Source organism: Candoia aspera, chromosome 2 (assembly GCF_035149785.1).
Source record: "Candoia aspera isolate rCanAsp1 chromosome 2, rCanAsp1.hap2, whole genome shotgun sequence".
Classification (NCBI taxonomy): domain Eukaryota; kingdom Metazoa; phylum Chordata; class Lepidosauria; order Squamata; family Boidae; genus Candoia; species Candoia aspera.
Genome location: NC_086154.1, coordinates 8264060 through 8284684, shown reverse-complemented (window position 1 = coordinate 8284684; position 20625 = coordinate 8264060). Strand labels below are relative to the sequence as shown.

The 20625-nt window shown below is 47.3% G+C and overlaps 1 protein-coding gene and 1 long non-coding RNA gene across 2 annotated transcripts; both read right to left on the bottom strand.

Annotated features, from left to right (window-relative positions):
• Nucleotides 1-598: 598 nt before the first annotated feature.
• On the bottom strand, nucleotides 599-19640 carry LOC134489798 (zinc finger protein 850-like). Its single transcript, XM_063292664.1, has 3 exons — nucleotides 19524-19640; nucleotides 15531-17809; nucleotides 599-2522 (listed from the first exon to the last, which is right to left on the bottom strand). The coding sequence occupies exons 1-3, from the start codon at nucleotides 19638-19640 to the stop codon at nucleotides 599-601; spliced, it is 4320 nt and encodes a 1439-aa protein (XP_063148734.1).
• On the bottom strand, nucleotides 13405-14693 carry LOC134492188 (uncharacterized). The gene is made up of 2 exons (XR_010067397.1): nucleotides 14454-14693; nucleotides 13405-14023 (listed from the first exon to the last, which is right to left on the bottom strand). It is a non-coding gene; the product is annotated as an uncharacterized LOC134492188 (long non-coding RNA).
• Nucleotides 19641-20625: the final 985 nt, after the last annotated feature.

The window sequence follows — 20625 nt, the reverse complement described above, 5'->3', positions numbered from 1 at the left end:
CCATATCATTAACATCAGAGGGGTGGATTGTCACACCTGATCTCTGAACTGGGTTCCTGAAATGAACAAGCCTTGAATTCTTTGGGGTCTTCTGAACTCAGCAAAATCAGGATCACTCATCTGCACGGCTAAAATACCACTTAGCGGCTACAAGTAATTTTCCTCTCTTTTCTTGTAGGGATTCAGTGGAAAAACTTCAAAAGAAGCCCTGAGAAAGGAGGGAAAGAAATGGAAACATCTCCCATGTCTTGGGAAGGAGCTTTGCCTTACCTCGGCCCCACGTTCACAGCAACGCTGACACTACCCAGTTTTTTTCCTTCTCAAAAGCCATGAATGGTTCTTACACAATCCATTTCTAGACATAAAACATAGTCCAGTGTGCAGTTCTTTTCTCCCACCTCCACCACCTCCAGGGATGCAACAAAAGGCTCAGCCCCTTGGCACTGCTATCGCCCACAGCCGTCCAAGGCTAACAAGAGGCACCTCCAGGCAAACACGATCACAGCAGGGGCTGCTCATAAACCTGGAGATCCTACACTCAAAACTACAATCCCTTTTCTCTTCAGCTCAATCTTCCTGCCGCTCTTATCCCTCATGTTCAACTGCAAGGCAGAAGAGCCTTTCCGTCTGAAACTTCCTTCTCTACACTCATCACCTTCTGCCCCTTGTGGATTTTCTTGTGTCTGCAAAGGGAGAACTTTCTTGTGAAGCACTCTCCGCAGTCTGGGCACTTGAAGGGTTTCTCTCCTATGTGTAAAACTACATGATTCATAAGGCTAGACTTAAGACTGAAATCCTTCCCACAATCCGGACACTCATACGGCTTCTCTCCTGTGTGAGTCCGCTGGTGCGACACCAGGTGAAAATTCTGATTGAAACACTTCCCACAATCTGGACACTCATAAGGATTGTACCCTGTGTGAGTCCTCTTGTGTATCACCAGTTGGGAATTCCAACTGAAACTTTTCCCACAATACAGACACTCATATGGTTTCTCTCCTGTGTGAGTCCTCTGGTGTGTCACCAGGGAGTAAAAGCGACTGAAACTTTTCCCACAATCTGGACATTCATAAGGATTGTACCCTGTGTGAGTGCTCTGGTGTATCACCAGTTGGGACTTCCAACGGAAACTTTTCCGACAATCCAGACACTCATAGGGTTTCTCTCCGGTGTGAGTCCTCTGGTGTGACACCAGCTGGCAATTCCGATTGAAACTGTTCCCACAATCCGGACACTCATACGGTTTCTTTCCTGTGTGAGTCCTCTGGTGTATCACCAGGCTGGACTTCCAACGGAAACTTTTCCCACAATCTGGACACTCATACGGTTTCTCGCCTGTGTAAGTCCTCTGGTGTATCACTAGCTGGGAATTAAAATTGAAACTTTTCCCACAATCCAGACATTCATACGGTTTCTCTCCTGTGTGAGTCCTCTGGTGTCTGACCAGTCCAGAATTCGAACTGAAACTTTTCCCACAATCCAGACACTCGTATGGTTTCTCTCCTGTGTGAGTCCTCTGGTGTATCACCAGTCCGGAATTCGAACTGAAACTTTTCCCACAAGCCAGACACTCATAGGGTTTCTCTCCTGTGTGAGTCCTCTGGTGTATCACAAGGTGGGAATTCCGAATGAAACTTTTTCCACAATCTGGACACTCATACGGTTTCTCTCCTGTGTGAGTCCTCTGGTGTATCACCAGGTGGGAATTCCGAATGAAACTTTTCCCACAATCCAGACACTCATAGGGTTTCTCTCCTGTGTGAGTCCTCTGGTGACTCACCAGGTAGGAATTCCGAATAAAACTTTTCCCACAATTCAGACACTCATACGGTTTCTCTCCTGTGTGAATCCTCTGGTGTGTAATGAGGTGGGAATTCGAATTGAAATTTTTCCCACAATCCAGACACTCATAGGGTTTCTCTCCTGTGTGAGTCCTCTGGTGTATCACCAGTTGGGAATTTGAATTGAAACTTTTCCCACAATCCAGACACTCATATGGTTTCTCTCCTGTGTGAGTCCTCCGGTGTGCCACAAGGTTGGAATTCTGACTGAAATATTTCCCACAATCCGGACACTCATATGGTTTCTCTCCTGTGTGAGTGCTCTGGTGTCTCACCAGGTGGGAATTCGAAGTGAAACTTTTCCCACAATCCGGACACTCATATGGTTTTTCCTCTGTGTGAGTCCTCTGGTGTGTCACCAGGCTAGACTTCCAACGGAAACATTTCCCACAATCTAGACACTCATAAGGTTTCTCTCCAGTGTGAGTTCTCTGGTGTTTCACCAGTTTGTAATTCCAACTGAAACTTTTCCCACAATCCAGACACTCATACGGTTTCTCTCCGGTGTGAGTCCTCTGGTGTATCGCCAAGTCGGATTTCCAGCTGAAACTTTTCCCACAATCGGGACACTCATAAGGTTTCTCTCCAGTGTGAGTCCTCTGGTGTTTCACCAGTTTGTAATTCCAACTGAAATTTTTCCCACAATCGGGACACTCATACGGCTTCTCCCCAGTGTGTGTCCTATTGTGATTCACCAGGGTTGCTTTCTTGCTAAAGCTTTTGCTGCATCGAGAACACTGGTAGGGCTTCTCTCCAGTGTCGGTCCCCTCGTGCATAATCACCTGTGACTTGAAATCTGTGCTTTTCCCACTATATACACCTCTGTGGGGCTTTTCCACCAATGATATTCTTCGATTTTCGAGGAGATCAAAACGATTTCTTTGGTGGTGCTTTGATTCAAGCGACTGCTTCCTTCCTCACAGGGTGAGGCTTGCGTTACTGTCTGCCCTCTGTAGCTATCCAGGTGACCTCTTTCTCCCCACTGACTTCCAGATATTTCCCTCCTTCTCAGAATTTGGAAATTATCCCCCTTGACCTTTTCATGGAATATCTGAGTTCCACATAATCAATTTTTTCCAGCTCAAAAACTCTCTTCCGGTTCTTTTCTCTCTCGTCTGTCACCTGCTGAGGAAGGAGAAGAGTTTTGGGGTTCTCTGGAGAAAGTGGAAAAGATTTGATTGCTGGCTTGACTTGCTTTCCTTTTTAATGCTGCTTGTGATTCTCAGTTGTCCAGAAGGCTCTTATTGGCAACCTTTTTCTCTGTAAGATTCATATACAAGTCTTAGTTTAATTATTGTCTATAAATTGGCTGCACAACGTGTGCAAACAACAACAAAACAGCATACATTACAATGAAAAAGGAGAAGGGTTAACATTAGATTAACCTCTAGCATTCATTGTGATTCATTTGACACACAGAAGACTAACAAGCTCTGAGTTCAAATCCTAAAATGCACTTGTTGCCTTGGGTCAATCACAGATTCTTAGCACTTAAAGCGTTATCATCAAGGATATCTGGAAATGCTGGGGAGAGATTCTATGCATACACATAGATGCACACAGAGAAATACAGATACACACACCCACAAATGTATGTATGTAGAAAATCCACCTGTATTTCAGCCTGCAAAATGTCCCAGAAGTGGGTATGGTCAAGCTTTTGGGGTTACCTTGAGGGGGCTGGGGGGCATCAACAAATGAAATGGTGCCCAAAGCCTCTGCAAGAGTTAAAGCACCAGTTCTGTCCACTGAACTCCTCAGCTCCAAAGTAGAAAAGGGCAGAAAATACTGTCTGCAGCCACTCTGATCCAGTGCCTTTCGTATTATTTCTAGGGCTTCCTCCTGCGGTAGGTTGGCATATAAAGATATCACATCTAATCTTACAGACAATAATACATCTCCCACTTCAAACTGAATTTGATTAATATAGCTTGTAAAATCCAGGGCATCCTTAAGACAAGTGGGAATAGAAGAAACAAAGGGCTTGAGATATTCATCCAAATATGAGGTTCAAAAACAGAACCACATCCAGAAACCATGGGTCTCCCAAGGACAGGAAATGTCCCCTTACGTATTTTAGGCAAAAGATAAAATTGGGGGACTCTGTTATCTGATTGATGTAAATAATCATATACAGATCTGGATATAAAACCTGAAAGTGAACCTTCATCTAGTACTGCAATCATTTCCTTTTCAATCCTATTAGTAGGATCCTCATCTATCTCTTTATAACGTATGGCGTTAAATATTTGTCCCCGTGCCACCCGTGTCCCAAATAACTCCTGCTGGTCCCTTGTCTGGTGGTTTGAACATGACCTGCTCCTGGGACATCAATGTTCCTACAGCTTGTCTCTCAACGTGGGTGAGATTTTGCCAAGGGGACACCGCATTTCTATACATATTTTCTGTACCTTCGAGCACTAAATCCTGGAAAGCCAGGATTCTCCGATTGTGTGTACTAGGATGGAAAGTGGATGTGGGTCTGAAAGGAAGTTCCTGTGTAGAATGTGATTTATTTCCCAAAAACTCTGACAACCTAATCTTCCTGAATAAACGTTGAATTTCTACATTAGTTTTAAAAGGATCATGTCTGGGCGTGGGTATCAGATTAAGCCCTTTAGTAAGTAAGGGTAGTTCTATCTCTGAAAATTTATATTTGGACAAGTTAACTACCTGTTGGTTCTTGGGATTTTCGTCTTGTCTTATACGCCTGTTCTTAAAGTCCTGTACCTCTTGCGTCGCCTCTGTGGTTCTGAAGCCTGGAACGTGAAATTGGACTAAGAAATAAGGGAAAGGAATTGGAAGCCGAACTAACGGACGCAAGGGATCTGGCTTATCTATGCACTGGCCAGGAGGCTGGAGAAGGAGGGCTGGGGGCTTTGTTATCTGTTCCCAGATGTCCCAGTGATCCGTGCCTGACTCTGGGGTGGGGAAGTCTACCTGACTGACCAAGCTTCCCCAACCACAAGGCACTGACCCCTAGCTAATTACCATTCCAAAGTCTCCACCCCAAGGCAGGGATTTAGGGGAAAACAGAGAACATGCGAAGAACTATCATGGGATACAATGTGGGATGTACGTTGTACGTGAAGAAACTTCCCTTTTTCTGGGGAGACCCTATTTCTTCTAGACGTCTTGAATAAATAGCTGCTTGATTCCCCCGCTCTGCGTGACCAATTGGCTGTTAAATTGCGCCAGGCGAAGAACCAAGAAGCCCGCATTTTGCCTGCAACAGAACGGATGTACCTCCTGCCCTGTCGATCTAAAAAATTCCTCAGTAAAGTATTGGTTCTGGAATGATGTAAGTTTTTGGAATCTCTGCTATGGTACTGTCTTCAGAGTTATTTGTATCCACCTCTGAACTAGCATTAACAGTAGTATTAAAAGAAACTGACTTACAACTACGGTTTATTCTCTTCTTAGACAAATCATAAACTCTATTATCCTCATAATCTTTAAGATCTCTTTGAAATTTCTTAAATTTTGTTTCTTTAATATTATTAAATTCCTTTATTACCTGGTTATCTAGAGAGGTGACTTTCTCCTCAAAATTGACTGCTCCCAGTGTTTTTTGGATCTCATTCTTTAAAGAATTGATTTCCTGCTCCAAATTCAAACTCTCAGTATCAGATGTTTCTATGAGAAGAGCCATTCAATCCAAAGAACATTTGTTTAATATGGCATACCGTTAGGATACCACTGAACTCTTCAGCTCCAAATAAGAAAAGGGCAGAAAATCCTGTCCACAACCACTCTGGGCACATCACCAACACGACAGGGGGTCCTCCTTTCGGACTGCAATTGGGACTGGCAACTCTGTCCCTAAGCAGCTTGGTCATTAAGTCGCTTTCCGAGCGACGTGGGTGGGGAATATTGGATATGTAAATAAAAAACTAAAAGTGACGGCAAGTGAAGGAGCTGACTCACAACATCAGTTCTGGTTGCGGTCATTAAGCAAATCATCATGGGCCTACGCACAGTGTGAAACAATCCCGACACATGAACGGAAGGGAAATCCTGTGTTGGTTGGCTAGACTTGTCAGCAAGAGGAAATATTACCTTGGGTCATTAAGTGCAATGTCAGACGACCGTGACCTGCAGCTTCCTGTGGGATTCCCCATTGATTTGGCTTGTCAGAAGCCAGACGAGAAGATGGCAAACAGCAGTCACGTGACTGCAAGACACTGCCGTCCTAAATTTTTTAATATAATTTTTTAAAAATTTTCTATTCCTCCTTTATTATTTGCATAAATAACTCAAGGCAGCAAATATACCTAATACTCCTTCCTCCTCCTATTTCCCCCACAACAACAGCCCTGTGAGGTGAGTTGGGCTGAGAGAGAGCGACTGGCCCAAGGTCTCCCAGCCGCCTTTCATGCCTGAGGCCGGACTAGAACTCACCGTCTCCCGGTTTCTAGCCCGGTGCCTTAACCACTAGACCACCCTGGCTAGTTTGCCAGCACCCAAATCGCTTTGAGGGCCACAACTCTGAGGACCAGTTGGAAGTCTCCTTTTCAGCGCCATTTGAACGGTCACTAAACAAGAGGTAAGCGAGGACTACCTCTACACCTGAACGCCCCAAATCGCCCCCAGTGGCTATTTTAAAAAAACGGCTGGGTCAAGCAGGGTCGGACCTGGTTAATACAGGGATGGGAGAGTCTGTTGGCTGGACTCGGAAGGAAAAAAAAACAAAACGTCCCGGGAGGCAGCAGTGGCAGATCCGTCCTGTGTGGTTGCCAAGGAAACAGCATCTCCCCAAAATCACAGAGCGTCAACGCGGACGCGAAGGAGACCCCCTAAATCTCCCGACCGCCAGGAAACTGCCTGCCCCGGTTTCAAAGCGCGCAGCTCCCGAGGCAGGAAACGCGGGGAGGGGCGGCGTGGGGCGCAGCCGGCGTTTTCCGGCGGGGTCGCTCACCTGGCTCTCCCCGCGGAGGAAACGAGGCAGCCCCGCGCGCTCCCGCCCTCGCCTCCCTCCCGGCCTCCGCTCACCTCCCGCCGCTGCTGCTCCGACCCCGCGAAGACCACAGAGCGCTCCTCCGCGCCGCTCTCCCCCCAGGCGGGAGCCCGAACAGGAACTTCCTCTGCCCCCCTCCTCTCCTCCGACATCCCCTCTAGCCATCCAGTTCTCCATTGTTTCAACTCCCCCGCTCCCCCTCCCGTTGGATGTCGGTCCTCAGCAACCACAGAGGCCGCTGCTGGATTGACAGCTTTCTGGCGCGGGGTTTGCTTCTTTCTACAGCGCCATCTAGCGACACGTGGCTGAAAACCCCACCGGTCTGGTCTCTACCCTAAGACTTGGCAAGATTTCTTGATTGATTTTGAGCCATCCAGTCCTTTTCGACTCCCGGCGACCACATGGATAGATTTTCTCCATGACGATCTATCCCTAACCTGTTCTTTCGGGTCTCCCAAGGGTGCACTCATCGCACTGCAACCGAGCAAAAAGGTCCTTTGCAAGAAGCAGCAAGTAAACGAAGGGACAGCATCCTGAGGGGAAACGGCAGCCACAAAGCGCAGCTCCCTTACATTGCGGAGCCTGAATCTCGCTAGAGGGCAGAATTACTCTGAGCAGCCTTCCCAATTCCCAGCGGAGTGAGCTTTCAGCCTGGAGAATTCCCAGGCCGCTTGGGCACAACACTTGGAGGGCACCAGCTTGCAGATCAAAAGCCGATGGAAAGATTCCTGCGCTTTCGTTCTTGCTGGAGACCAAAACCTCTCTACCTGCTAAAACTTTGTTCCTGATTTCCTGGGGTTCAAAAGGATTTAGGAGCCGGGAACCCCAGCAGGCCACAGCAGAGCCAGCTTTTCTCTCATGTGGCCAGGGCTGCTTTGAAGCATGCCCAGGGTCTTGGAGCCGGAGTTCCCACGAAGCCAGCTTTGTTCCTGAAGGAGGAAATTCTAAATCTGCTAAAGGCTCAATCAATGCCATGTGTGCCTGTAAATTCGCTTGCACAGGAATCTCCCTTAGCTCAAAGCGAGAGACACCTACGCAGCAGTGCCTAGAAAAAGGGGCTTAGAAAGAGGGGGAGACTGTCTCTATATGGTAAAAGGAACTGATAAACTTTCCAGAGACACATTTCAAAGGGTTGTCAAAAGGGTGGTACTACGCATGTGCACGCAGAAGTGTATACAAAGTCGCCATACTCTTTGTCTGAGAGACATTCGTTTTTTTCATTAGAAATTTTGATTCATTAGAAATTAGAAGTTTTTCACTGTCTGCTACACAATTCCATCTGAGCGAGCCCGAATACTGGAGAGCCAAGGGGGCAAAGGGATCATTCGAATGCTCATCATTTTGTTTCACTGTATCCTATGCCAGGGAATTTTTTTCTTTGTTTTTAACTCAGTACCTTGATAATTGGGGAGCTGTGTGGGGAGAACCGTTGGCATTAAAGCATGCCATCCTGGGAGGCAAAAAGTTTGTTCATGTAGGTAGGAAGGCAGGTAGGTGGGAATAAAATGAGGGAAAGGGCCTCTTTATGTTAGTTTTATTTTAATCCAGATCCCATCATGGAAGAGAGTTTAGAGTGAAGAGCTGAAACGGCCCCGTCCAACCACCATCACCCTCCACACCATGTTAGATCTGCATCAAAAGTGGCAGGGCAGGGTGCCCCTCCAAATTCAACAATAAAATTACTCAAAAAACACACCAACGTAAAAAGGGCAGAACTTTCTTTTTCTGCTTTTCATCTTGCGTTCTACCACTGCTGCCAAAACTTGTCTATCAAATAATTTTTCATTATCAATGTAGCTATGGAAAAACCGTTTTAAAAGATTAAACACGAGCATCATTAAAAATGGCATCATTAAAAATGGCACCATGATTATGAAATTTCACCAATGTCAATGAGAAAAGTGAAAACACCTTTTTAATTCAGGCTAGACAATGTGCTTAAATAACAATGAGGTTTTAAGAAAATAAAGAAGACAGTATATAGTGGCAAACAGGGAAATGCATGTGTTTTCTTTTGGTATAAATTTTATTTTCAGTCTCACAAACATTTGCATATACTGGTTATCTAATGCTGCCTGACTGGAAATCTCAGCCTTCCCCATCGGTAGCCCCCAAAGAATTGTCTCATTACATGTTCAACTTCTCAAACACATCTCCCCCCTCAACAGCTTCTGCTCCCAGGTATCTCCCCCCCATCCAAGGATACCCCAGCCCATAGGCCACATCAATAAGGTCTGGGAGCTATTGTTGGCAGATTGCTGGGAAAGCCTTTGGCCCAGGAGAGATCAGAAAAGTCACACACACCAGGCATTTCTATAAAAATAATTTATTTACAGAAAGCAAAATGAAAGCAAAACATATTTAAAAGTCTTGGGCTCTCAGTGAGAGCAGCTTGACTCTCTACATGTCTGCACAGAAGAGAAACAGAAACAGAAAACAAGTCCAGGCAAGTTCCTCCCCCCCAGGTGATGCAACCATTAACACATGAAAAGGAGACAATTAAATTCAACCTCTTCATCCCGCCAAAATGATTAGTTACTATAGCAACCTTAATCTGCAGTAGGAAACATTAACAGCTTTGACCTGACTCCCAAGCCAAATTAAATTTATGATGTCAGATAATGCAGTTATGATCTTATGGAACTCACTGGTACAAGATAGGGTAATGGTGAAAAGCTTGGCTATCTTTCAGACAGGACTGAAGTTAAAAGCCTTTTATATAGACCAAAATAATTCTGCCAGAGTGTCAGCTCCTGGGGAACAAGGCTGAGAGACGGAACCACTGTCTCCTTGCCCCATTTCTGAGAAATGTTTAAATGAGTTGTATGAAACAAGAAGATGGTAGATCAGTACATTTTATCTGATCTAGCAAGACTCTTCTCAGAATCTTCTAATATAACACGTTCCAAAGAAAGAGACCCAACGAAAGAGGAGTTGTTGTGTTGCATGTAAAGAATTACTACAGTTGTAGAGAAATACATAGCATCAAGGACCAATGCCTTCTTGGAGGCATTTGGGTGAATATCAGGGGAAAGAGAAATGACACTGCCATAGGGGTGCACTACAGGCCACCCAACCAAGGAGCGGAAAGAGATGAGTCAATCAGTCAGCAGAGGTGTCCAGGAAACACACCGCTGCAGTAGCTAACGGGGGACTTTAACCACCCCGACATCGCCTGGGAAACAAGCTCAGCAGCAAGGGGGAGATCGAAGAGATTACTGACGTTCCTGACACCTTTGTCATCCAAAGGGTGGAAGAGGGGACTGAAGGGTCAGCGGCACTGGACTTAACACTTACTAATAGGGATGAAATGGCTGAGGGAGTGGAAATTGTAGGACCTTCGGGAGAGAGTGACCATGTCATGCTAGGACTCACCATCATGCAGGCAAGGGGAATGGAACCAGGTCACACTGGTCTTCTAGATTTTAGGAGAGCTGACTTCCACAAACGGAGAGGAAGGATAGGAAGGATTCCACGGGTGGAAATCCTAGGGGGGAAAACAGTTCAGGATGCTTGGGAAATTCTATGAATTCTATAAAGAACGGCAAAAGGAACTGGGCAAGTTCGGCTTAACGAAGAGAAGACGGGGGGAGACATGATAGCCGTCTTCCAGTACTTGAAGGGCTGTGTCATGCTCCAGCTCAAACGTTCTCAGAACACGTGATTTGACTCGCATGCATGTTTCATTCAACACGTGTCATTTTCTTGTGAGTTGAAGGAAAGGGAGGGGGGAACATCTTGGAGTGTGAAATCATTTTGTTTGGACTATCTTGAACTGCCAAGGTCATCTGCAAAGAATGTGGGAGACAGCTGCACATGCTTACGCTTACTGGCCCGAGAGGGAGGGGGCATACCTGAGAGGGGAGTGGGGGTGGAATTTGAAGTCACTGAAGATGACGGAAGATGGGGAAAAAGCACGGGCTTTCCCATTCGCAACATTTTCTTCTGTCCTGTATGCTACCTACCATTACAGAGAATTCTAAGTAATTACTTATGAGTCAGATTGAATGGGAAGTTCAGTACTCCAGTGATCGCAGGCTGCCACAGGGAAGAGGGCATCTGTGTATTCTCCATGGCACCTGCGGGTAGGACAAGAAGCCACAGGGGGAAGTTCCTCAGAGGGAGATCCAACTGGGAAATAAGGAGGAAATTCCTGATGGGTAGAACTCTTCAGCAGTGGAACAGCTTGCCTCCCGGAGTTCAGGGTGTGCCATCGCTGGAGGTTTTCAAGAAAAGATCGGACAACCACTTTTCCAAGATGGTATGAGGACTCCTGGCATGGGCAGGGGGTTGGACTAGAAGACCTCCAAGCTCCCTTCCAACCCTGTCATTCTATGATTCTAAGCGATAGCCTTCTACATGCATTAGGATTTTTTTAAAAAATAAAGTCACCATCCCCAGAAACAAAATTGCTCCATATTTAGCTGGCCGAAGTAAATTAGGCAGAGCTGCACAAGTTAATATTAGATGGAACCCCACTAGGAAATCTCCAAGCTGTACACTAAATTAAGGAGTCAAACAAACCTCAGCAGAGGACACTGGCAAGAGAGCAACCCAGATGCCATTCAGAGTGAAACCTGACTCCAGGAATCCTTGGTTTCTAGAGCTGTCAGAAAGCCCTTTTTATTTCAGTGAGTATAAAAACGGCAGAAAGCTTCTTCTCCAGTGTAAATTGTACAGCTCATAAAAGAACTAAAAATAAAAAACCGAAAGCATCCAAGTGCGGTGCTGTTCAGTTAGGGGGCCGACCTGAACAAGGACGGGAGCCCACAGCTATCAGGAAGGGTAACTGGACAGGTAAGAGAGGCAGATCCAGGTGTTACATCTGAAAAGATGCCCCCCGGCCAGGGCTGCCCATTGGCCAAGCCAGGATGCCTCTCAGGTCTCTCATCGGGCTTCCAGCCGCCCCTTGTCTCCTCCTAGCACAGTTCATGCCCACGGAGGGGGCACCTCTAAGCTACGGGCCCTCTGATCCTCCTCTTCAGACCTTTGGGACCTCATCATCCCCACCAGCAACAAGGGAATGTGGGAAACCTTCCGGAAAACACCAGGCATCCTCGTGCTGGGAACTGGAGTGGGGAAGGACGGGGACTCGGAGGAAGGATTTTAGGGAGACCAGAAAGCCCTCTGAAGAAGCAGCAACTCGGGAGGACAAGCAGAAAATTTCTCAAAGACAGGGAATCAGACGGCAAGCAGAGGTGGTGGGGAGACTGCTGGGAAAAGCCCATCTCCTCCCTCCCCACTTCCCTTCTTGCACCTGGGGATTCCCCCCTCCCCCTCCTGATTGCACTCACCCCCCCATTCAGGATCCAATCGCCCTTTTGCAAGACAGATGCCCACCTGGCGCTGCTTCCGTGCCCCTTCCACGGGGGGGGGGGGTGTTCTGCAGACCTGGCAGAAGGAGCAGGAAATGGGTTTGACCCTCTCCTTTAGTTTCCCTTTCTCGCCCTGCGCATCTCTCTCCCCACTCTAGGCCGAAAGGAGAAGCTCCCTGCATTCAAACCCCTCACTTAAGCCGGGTGGGGAGGGGGCGGCGGTGGGGCTCTCCAATCCCAAAATCTCCCAGCCACCCCACAAGAGGGGATCTCCCCCATCGTCCCCCCCCCCAAAAGCCAAACGATCAAAAGAAATTAAGATTCAAAAAGAAAGTTGCATGCACTGATCTGCATTTACAGTTGCCCATTAGTAATTCATAACTATGGAAGATGGGTGAGACAGTACTGCAGGGGCTCTTGGACTACAAAACCCACCATCCTCTGCCCCTGGCATTATTGGCTGGCAATCCTGGGATGTGCTCAATACCTAACCCTGGAGAGTACGTCAGGAGGAGTCTGTAGCACCTTCTCTGTCCAACCAGTTGCATTCAAACGCCTGGCTCAGTCTGAAAAGCTGCTATTCGATGCCTTCAGCTCTGGGGCTGGCACAGACTAACAGGGCTCTCCCCAAAAAACGCAGAGCATCCCTTGTTCTGAGTAGGACAGTTGCCCTCCTGGCTTCCTTCTCCCATTTTCAGGGTTTCCATCTTTCAAATGAGGCTTTTCCACCAGTAGAATCCAGTGTCCCCAAGGTTGAAACAACATTCGGCACGGGCACCTCCACCACAATGCTCCATGTCACATGGCCGATCGAACAGAGGGAATTTCATGCAACCCCCTTTCCCAACCGGGATCAGCAATAAGGGGAAAAACCTCACATGGGAACATTATCACTAATGGCACTAATTTACAGAGATTTCAGATGGGGGAGGTTGCAAAGGTCAAGAGGAGGCCACAAGGAACAGTATCATCACCATCTGGTTGGGTTGGCAGCAACGGATTTAGCGCTGAGGGAGGTTTCACACAGCCAATGGTTATTTTCATCTCTGCCCCCCACTGGCACCTCTGTTTGGTCACCAATCCGCTCTGCATTAACACTCCTGGCTGCTTATTCTGCCACGAATTGAAGCTTTGGGAGAGGCACTCCTCCCTCAGAATTTCTGGTGAATGTAGAAGGTTGCTCACGGCTTTGTAACTCTACCGCTGCAAAATATAGATTTAAAGGAATAAAAACCATTAAAAGTAGGAAAAAGTGGAATGGCTCCTTTAGAAAGAAACAGAAAAAAGACCATTTAAGAAGCTTTTTGTTAGTTTACTCACAAGAAGGGAACACAGCATAGACTGCAGAGTACAATTTGAATAGAATTGATATACGTTCGGTTAACCCTGCAGAACCAACCACTAAACATGGGGAGAAATTCAAGAACGGGATGAGCGCAAGATACTGGCGGGCCTGAGCAGGTCTTCCTGATCTGTATCTCCTAAGAGAAAAGTCCCGACTGCAGGATGGATCTTTCTATAAATGCACTGACACCATCCATGTCCAAGAAGATATCGCTCTACAATTGGCAATGCCCCAAAAATGGCAAACTTACAAAATAAATCCTGAGGGAAAGAAGCATTGGCAGCTCCTGCCCATAATAAAATGGGACGTCATAACAGGTGTGCACAAAAATACGGCACCAAAAAAGAGCAAGAGAGAGGAAGGGGGAGAGAAGTAAACATAATTTGAACAGTTTAAAGTTCAACAACTTTGCAGACCTTTAAATTTGAAGCCACTCCGAGCTTGAGGCTCAGCCCAAAAGAGCCTCTTGCTTCCTCCCCACCCCACCCTGGTCCTGCTTGTTGAGTGTCCTTCTGCAAAGGGATCATATGCAGAGTGACCTACTAGGAAAAAAAATGATGATAACCTGACATCAGGACACCATCCTGCTGTCCTTCCTGAGATAGATGGGTTTTGTAGTATCTAGACTGAGTTAGCATGAGGCTTGTGGTGATTAGCTAGAGCGCTTGCCAGACAGTAGAAGAGCTGCTAGAGAGAGGAATGGCAGGCCGGTGGTTGAAGGTGGGAAAAGAGGAACCAGACACCAAGGTCGTCCAGCTGGGAACACCAAAGATTGACAGGTTAGAGTTATGGGAAGCAAGTCGGTGGGGGAGGGGTGGTTGGGGAGTGCCTGAGAATCTGCCATGTTTAAATTTGTGTTTGCGCCCGCATCTGCTTAATCTGCTCTTTGCTCTTAATCCCTATCCACTTCTATTGACTAAAGAACTTTTCCATGTCCTTCCATGGCTTGTGGCGAGAGTCCATATCATTAACATCAGAGGGGTGGATTGTCACACCTGATCTCTGAACTGGGTTCCTGAAATGAACAAGCCTTGAATTCTTTGGGGTCTTCTGAACTCAGCAAAATCAGGATCACTCATCTGCACGGCTAAAATACCACTTAGCGGCTACAAGTAATTTTCCTCTCTCTTCTTGTAGGGATTCAGTGGAAAAACTTCAAAAGAAGCCCTGAGAAAGGAGGGAAAGAAATGGAAACATCTCCCATGACTTGGGAAGGGAGCTCTGCCTTACCTCAGCCCCACGTTCACAGCAATGCTGACACTACCCAGTTTCTTTCCTTCTCAAAAGCCATGAATGGTTCTTACACAATCCATTTCTAGACATAAAACATAGTCCAGTGTGCAGTTCTTTTCTCCCACCTCCACCACCGAGGGGGATGCAACAAAAGGCTCAGCCCCTTGGCACTGCTATCGCCCACAGCCGTCCAAGGCTAACAAGAGGCACCTCCAGGCAAACAGGATCACAGCAGGGGCTGCTCATAAACCTGGAGATCCTACGCTCAAAACTACAATCCCTTTTCTCTTCAGCTCAATCTTCCTGCCGCTCTTATCCATCATGTTCAACTGCAAGGCAGAAGAGCCTTTTCCTCTGAAACTTTACACGGCTTTTGTCACTGTCACAAACTTCCCCAATATATTCTCTCATAAAACCTGAGTGCTCCACTCTTTTTCTCATGTATCTTTTAGGACCTGCGGCAGCTTACTGGGGAGTTCTGATGATAGCCTGATACATGTAGTTGGCCTTTCTCAAACTAACATTTTCCCCTTTTTTCCTCTCCTCCCTTATCTCTCATACTGAGACATGTTTGACCAAAAAGTATCAGCCCAGAAATTAAATACTTACCTTTTCAGCTGGATGTCCAATGGGAGATGAGAAGTGAAATTCAATCCTTCTCTAGACTCATCACCTTCTGCCCCTTGTGGATTTTCTTGTGTCTGCAAAGGGAGAACTTTCTTGTGAAGCACTCTCCACAGTCTGGGCACTTGAAGGGTTTCTCTCCTATGTGTAAAACTACATGATTCATAAGGCTAGACTTAAGACTGAAATCCTTCCCACAATCCGGACACTCATACGGCTTCTCTCCTGTGTGAGTCCTCTGGTGCGACACCAGGCTGGAATTCTGACTGAAACGCTTCCCACAATCCGAACACTCATAAGGATTGTACCCTGTGTGAGTTCTCTTGTGTATCACCAGGTGGGAATTCGAAATGAAACTTTTCCCACAATCTGGACACACATATGGTTTTTCTCCTGTGTGAGTCCTCTGGTGTGTCACCAGGGAGTAATACCGACTGAAACTTTTCCCACAATCCGAACACTCATAAGGATTGTACCCTGTGTGTGTCCTCTTGTGTATCACGAGTTGGGACTTCCAACGGAAACTTTTCCCACAATCTAGACACTCATATGGTTTCTCCCCTGTGTGAGTCCTCTGGTGTGACACAAGGTGGGAATTCCGACTGAAAGTTTTCCCACAATCCAGACAATCATATGGTTTCTTTCCTGTGTGAGTCCTCTGGTGCATCACCAGGCTGCACTTCCAACGGAAATTTTTTCCACAATCCGTACACTCATATGCTTTTTCTCCTGTGTGAGTCCTCTGGTGTATTATTAGACTGGACTTCCGACGGAAACTTTTTCCACAATCCATACACTCATATACTTTTTCTCCCGTGTGAGTCCTCTGATGTTTCACCAGGTCAGATTTTGAACTGAAACTTTTCCCACAATCCAGACACTCATATGGTTTCTCTCCTGTGTGAGTCCTCTGGTGTATCACCAGTCCAGAAGTCGAATTGAAACTTTTCCCACAATCCGGACACTCATACGGTTTCTCTCCTGTGTGAGTCCTCTGGTGTATCACCAGTCCAGAATTCGAACTGAAACTTTTCCCACAATCCAAACACCCATACGGTTTCTCTCCTGTGTGAGTGCTGTGGTGTTTCACCAGGCTGGACTTCTCACTGAAACTTTTCCCACAATCTGGACACTCATACGGTTTCTCTCCTGTATGAGTCCTTCGGTGTGCCAGAAGGTTGGAATTCTGACTGAAACATTTCCCACAATCCAGGCACTCATAAGGTTTCTCTCCTGTGTGAGTGCTCTGGTGTATCACCAGGTGAGAATTTGAAGTGAAACTTTTCCCACAATCCGGACACTCATATGGTTTTTCTCCTGTGTGAGTCCTCTGGTGTGTCACCAGGCTAGACTTCCAACAGAAACATTTCCCACATTCTGGACACTCATACGGTTTCTCTCCCGTGTGAGTCCTCTGGTGTATCACCAGGTCAGAATTACGACTGAAACGCTTCCCACAATAAGGACACTCGTATGGTTTCTCTCCTGTGTGAGACCTCTGGTGTCTCACCAGGCTGGACTTCTCACTGAACCTTTTCCCACAATCCAGACACTCATAAGGTTTCTCTCCTGTGTGAGTGCTCTGGTGTATCACCAGGCGGGAATTCGAACTAAAACTTTTCCCACAATCCAGACACTCATACGGATTTTCTCCTGTGTGAGTCCTCTCATGCAACACCAGGTGACAATTCTGACTGAAACGCTTCCCACAATCTGGACACTCATAAGGGTTGTACCCTGTGTGAGTCCTCTTGTGTGTCACCAAGTGGGAATTCCGACTGAAACTTTTCCCACAGTCCAGACACTCATACGGTTTCTCTCCTGTGTGAGTCCTCTGGTGTATCACCAGGCTGGACTTCTCACTTAAACTTTTCCCACAATCCGGACACTCATAGCGTTTCTCTCCTGTGTGAGTCCTCTGGTGGTTCACCAGGTGGGTATTCCGACTGAAACATTTCCCACAATCCGGACACTCATACGGTTTCTCTCCTGTGTGAGTCCTCTTGTGTATCACCAGGTCGGAATTCCGACTGAAACGTTTCCCACAGTCCGGACACTCATAGGGTTTCTCTCCTGTGTGAGTCCTCTGGTGTTTCACCAGGTCATAATTCTGAGTGAAACTTTTCCCACAATCTGGACACTCATACGGTTTCTCTCCAGTGTGAGTCCTCTGATGTCTCACCAGTTCGGAATTCCAAGTGAACCTTTTCCCACAATCGGGACACTCATATGGTTTCTCTCCTGTGTGAGTCCTCTGGTGTCTCACCAGGTGGGAATTCTGACTGAAACTTTTCCCACAATCTGGACACTCATACGGCTTCTCCCCAGTATGAGTTCTCTGGTGATTCACCAGGGCCGCTTCCTTGCTAAAGCTTTTGCCCCCTCTAGAACACTGGTTGGGCTTCTCCTCGGTGTCGGTCCTCTCATGCATAATCACCTGTGAGCTGTAATCTCTGCTTTTCCCTCTCTGTCGGACTTTTCCACCAATGATATTCTTGGATTTTCAAGGAGATCAAAACGATTTCTTTGGGGGTCCTTTGATTCAAGCGACTGTTTCCTCCCTCACAGGGTGAGGTTTGCATTACTGTCTGCCCTCTGTAGCTATCCAGGTGACCTCTTCCTCCCCACTGACTTCCAGATATTTTCCTCTTTCTCAGAAATTGGAAATTATCCCCCTTGACCTTTTCATGGAATATTTGAGTTCCACATAATCAATTTTTTCCAGCTCAAAAACTCTCTTCCGGTCCTTCTCTCTCTCGTCTGTCACCTGCTGGGGAAGGAGAAGAGTTTTGGGGTTCTCTGGAGAAAGTGGAAAAGATTTGATTGCTGGCTTGACTTGCTTTCCTTTTTAATGCTGCTTGTGATTCTCAATTGTCCAGAAGGCTGTTATTGGCATCTTTTTTCCCTGTAAGATTCACAGAGAAGTGTTAATTATTATCAACAAATTGGCTGCACATGTGCAAACAACAACACAGCATACATAACAATGAAAAAGGAAAAGTGCCAAAAGGCTAGATTAACTTCTATCATTCATGATGATTCATTTGACACATAGAAGACTATTGAGGTCTGAGTTCAAATCCTGGAATTCACTTGTTGCCTTGGGTCAATCACAGATTCTTAGCACTTAAAGCGTTATCATCAAGGATATCTGGAAATGCTGGGGAGAGATTCTATGCATACACATAGATGCACACAGAGAAATACAGATACACACACCCACAAATGTATGTATGTAGAAAATCCACCTGTATTTCAGCCTGCAAAACATCCCAGAAGTGGGTATGGTTAAATGTTTGGGGCTACTTTGAGAGGGCTGGGAGGCTTCAACAGATGAAATGGTGCCCAAAGCCTCTGCAAGTTTTAAAGCACGAGTTTTGTCCATTCAACTCCTCAGGTCCAAATAAGAAAAGGGCAGAAAATCCTGTTCACAACCACTCTGGGCACATCACTGTACAATACAGGTAGTCCTCCTTTCTGACTGCAATTGGGACCAGCAACTCTGTCACTAAGCAGCTCGCTCATTAAGTTGCTGTCCGAGTGACATGATTGGGGGAAAAATTGGATATAGAAATAAAAAAATAGAGATGACGTCACACGAATGCGCTGACATACATCAGTTCTGGCTGTAGTCATTAAGCAAATCATCATGGGTCATTAAGCACATGTCAAACAACCGTGATACTTGAATGGAAGACCAGCACCCAAATCACTTTGAAAAGTCTCCTTTTCAGCGCCATTTGAACGGTCACTAAACAAGAGGTAAGCGAGGACTACCTCTACACCTGAACGCCCCAAATCGCCCCCAGTGGCTATTTTAAAAAAAGGGCTGGGTCAAGCAGGGTCGGACCTGGTTAATACAGGGATGGGAGAGTCTGTTGGCTGGACTCGGAAGGAAAAAAAAACAAAACGTCCCGGGAGGCAGCAGTGGCAGATCCGTCCCGTGCGGTTGCCAAGGAAACAGCATCTCCCCAAAATCACAGAGCGTCAACGCGGACGCGAAGGAGACCCTCTAAATCTCCCGACCGCCAGGAAACTGCCTGCCCCGGTTTCAAAGCGCGCAGCTCCCGAGGCAGGAAACGCGGGGAGGGGCGGCGCGGGGCGCAGCCGGCGTTTTCCGGCGGGGTCGCTCACCTGGCTCTCCCCGCGGAGGAAACGAGGCAGCCCCGCGCGCTCCCGCCCTCGCCTCCCTCCCGGCCTCCGCTCACCTCCCGCCGCTGCTGCTCCGACCCCGCGAAGACCACAGAGCGCTCCTCCGCGCCGCTCTCCCCCCAGGCGGGAGCCCGAACAGGAACTTCCTCTGCCCTCCTCCTCTCCTCCGACATCCCCTCTAGCCATCCAATACTCCATTGTTTCAGCTCTGCCCCTCCCCCTCCCGTTGCATGTCGGTCCTCAGCAACCACAGAGGCCGCTGCTGGATTGACAGCTTTCTGGCGCGGGGTTTGCTTGTTTCTACAGCGCCATCTAGCGACACGTGGCTGAAAACCCCACCGGTCTGGTCTCTACCCTAAGACTTGGCAAGATTTCTTGATTGATTTTGAGCCATCCAGTCCTTTTCGACTCCCGGCGACCACATGGATAGATTTTCTCCATGACGATCTATCCCTAACCTGTTCTTTCGGGTCTCCCAAGGGTGCACTCATCGCCACTGCAACCGAGCAAAAAGGTCCTTTGCAAGAAGCAGCAAGTAAACGAAGGGACAGCATCCTGAGGGGAAACGGCAGCCACAAAGCGCAGCTCCCTTACATTGCGGAGCCTGAATCTCGCTAGAGGGCAGAATTACTCTGAGCAGCCTTCCCAATTCCCAGAGGAGTGAGCTTTCAGCCTGGAGAATTCCCAGGCCGCTTGGGCACAACACTTGGAGGGCACCAGCTTGCAGATCAAAAGCCGATGGAAAGATTCCTGCGCTTTCGTTCTTGCTGGAGACCAAAACCTCTCTACCTGCTAAAACTTTGTTCCTGATTTCCTGGGGTTCAAAAGGATTTAGGAGCCGGGAACCCCAGCAGGCCACAGCAGAGCCAACTTTTCTCTCATGTGGCCAGGGCTGCTTTGAAGCATGCCCAGGGTCTTGGAGCCGGAGTTCCCACGAAGCCAGCTTTGTTCCTGAAGGAGGAAATTCTAAATCTGCTAAAGGCTCAATCAATGCCATGTGCGCCTGTAAATTCGCTTGCACAGGAATCTCCCTTAGGTCAAAGCAAGAGACACCTACGCAGCAGTGCCTAGAAAAAGGGGCTTAGAAAGAGGGGGAGACTGTCTCTATATGGTAAAAGGAACTGATAAACTTTCCAGAGAAACATTTCAAAGGGTGGT